The 2,490-nt window shown below is 45.3% G+C and overlaps 1 protein-coding gene across 1 annotated transcript in view; it reads right to left on the minus strand.

Annotated features, from left to right (window-relative positions):
* Positions 1-2,490, minus strand: part of gal3st4 (galactose-3-O-sulfotransferase 4) — a gene marked incomplete at both ends in the record, with an annotated part of 16,374 nt that overhangs the window by 1,717 nt on the left and 12,167 nt on the right. The window contains 2 exon segments of the mRNA XM_042216740.1: positions 1-830; positions 1,590-1,890. Coding sequence (XP_042072674.1) covers positions 1-830; positions 1,590-1,890 — 1,131 coding nt within the window.

Consider the following 2,490-nt stretch of genomic DNA (forward strand, 5'->3'; position numbering starts at 1 on the left):
CTAATCATCCTCAGACAGGCCGTCCTGGTAGCATTGTCGAGACCCGGCTGGAGCTCGTATCCAAGAATCTTTACTACTCCGCTCTGAAAGGGTCGGATATTTTTGTCTCGTATCCGGTACGCTTCTACGGGCTTTCCACCATCCTTCAGACAAACCCGGCCCAGGATTTCCCGCCGCATCCTGAGAAGAGCTACTTCCCGCTCCATCTGGGCACGACCAAACTTGTCGATATCCTCCCAGAACGTGCGGTTGAAGGCTTTGTATAGGTACCAATCTAAGGCGTTCCACTGGCGTAGCTTCTCCCGCTGATGATCCGTTAGCGACAGATTGGGCAACATCTTGCCTTGTGAGCGTCCAGCTCTAGCACCAACGCCAGCCGCTACGGCAGCTTTGCCGACCCAGCTTCCGCTCATTACGCTGTTGCTGCTGGGCTTTTGCTGCCGAGCGTTAAGGCTAAATGAGACTACAGCATCCAGTGGCCAGCAGAGGGCATGTCTCAGCAGGATCATAGACTGGTCAAAGTACTCGGACACAAGAATCAGTCTGAATGTCTGGCGGATCGTGGCCTCACCATGCTGAGCTAATTCCACTGAGAAATTAGCATTATTGTCCATGCCAAAATCAAACCACAGCAGGTTGCGGGCATAGTGGTTGTTGCGAAGACGAGGGTCATAGTATTTATTTGGGTCGTCGACAAAGTCGCCCAGCCCTTTTGCCTTCCGAAAGGCAGGAGCTACTTCTTTGTAATAAGCAAAAGAGGACTCCGCCAGCGCGACAGGATCCCTGATGATAGAAAAGTAGAATGTGTCTGCAGGCATCACTTTCTCCACCTGGAAGACAAAAATTGAAACAGTTACAAATAACGATGCTACTGCAGTAGCATCACGTATTGTCTCTGACATCAGCAACGGTTCAACTATCCATTGTTTTAATTATGAAACCAACAGAAGCTCCTCTGATGTCATTCTACCGCTGAGCATGCTCAATCTGGACAGAGGGTTTGGCTTGCTGACACGGGTATTTACAGGTATTTACACTAGCAGTCTGGTGATTAGCCGGAATGACAAACAGTGCTAATGCACGGCCCGGCAGAGTTAGGCTAACCAATCCCACTGGGACCTTCTAGTGCTGGTTGAAGGGTTCAGTTTCCTAAGAGTCTGAAGGTTTGGATGGGCTGGCAGTCCTCCTACAGTCATACAGGCGGTTAGGTTAAGTCAGACTAAGCATGGAGTTTAGTGTCTGTAGTGTTTTTAGTCCAATTTGAGCAAATTCTAAATGAACATCACTTTAGCCCACAAAACGACCTCTGTGTATTATTTGTGTGTATTTTGTTCATTAGTTGTTGTTGATTATCTTCTGCCGATTTTTATTATATGGCTGAGGCTACTGATGTCACGTCTGTATATGAGTTTGTACACTTTCATTTTCTATATATAAACTATAAAATGAGTCTCTTTAAAATGTCCAGCCATGTTGGAAATTTGAACAGTGGAGGATTATACACATGGCTGTATGATTATCAAACCATTTTCAGTCATTGCTGTCAGCCTTCTATTTTACCCACCATTCTCTTCGTGTGAACGACTTACCTCTGGCTTATTAAACCTCATGTGATTGCCCATGATGTGAAACTCCGTGGCTCGGGGACCTCGATAACCTTTGACTCTGTGAGCATTGAAGGGTAGTGGGTACCCCAGCTGGTAGCCCAGTGGAAGGGCAAAGCGAAGGTTGCGTTCCTCTCCAAAGCGGTACAGCATGTTGAGCACTGTGCTGCTTGCTGTCTTGTGTGTCTTGAGGAACATGATGTGAGTGTGGGGCTGACAGGAGCCCAGAGACGGCCCCTGGGCATCAGGGGATGAAAAGATGGAGTGAGCAGCTGGTTGGGCACTGCTGTTGGACGAGTGGGAAGAGAGGAGCAAACTGTAAATAATTATTGTTCAGAACATCTCTGGGATTTTACCACAACTCAAATCTACTCACCATATGATAGTGTTGACATTTCTACAATCAATGCAAATCAATTCTTGGTCTTACTTGTACTACAAAATCAGTAGGTTTTCACCCCACACCAGAAATCATGTTTAAAGCAAACAGCTTAGCAGCATCACACTGTCTCAACCGATAGAACTGATGTGGCTGTTCACAGGAAATGTAAAAGAAAGGACAATAAACAGAGACAGTTCAGTTGCTGAGTACACTTTGAACCTAACTCCTTACTTCATGCAAAGATAAAATGTCTTAAAGAAGTATAAACGTATGAGCTTTGAATTTATTAGTTGCTGTGAACTGATTTTATAACTGAGTTTTAATCCTGTCTGGATGGTTTCCTTCTAAGCAGATGTTACATAAACACAGACACATCACAGCCAAAATGTTCAAAGCTATACTGTGGTAGCACGGGGATTTCATTTCATACAGGCACAAATACTCCAAAAAGCAGCAGCAATCATTTCTTCATCATTAATAGCAAACTGAATGAGAAGCATGTGA

The sequence above is a fragment of the Haplochromis burtoni genome, unplaced genomic scaffold (genome assembly GCF_018398535.1).
Source record: "Haplochromis burtoni strain Fernald_Lab_line unplaced genomic scaffold, NCSU_Asbu1 Contig_1230, whole genome shotgun sequence".
Lineage (NCBI taxonomy): Eukaryota > Metazoa > Chordata > Actinopteri > Cichliformes > Cichlidae > Haplochromis > Haplochromis burtoni.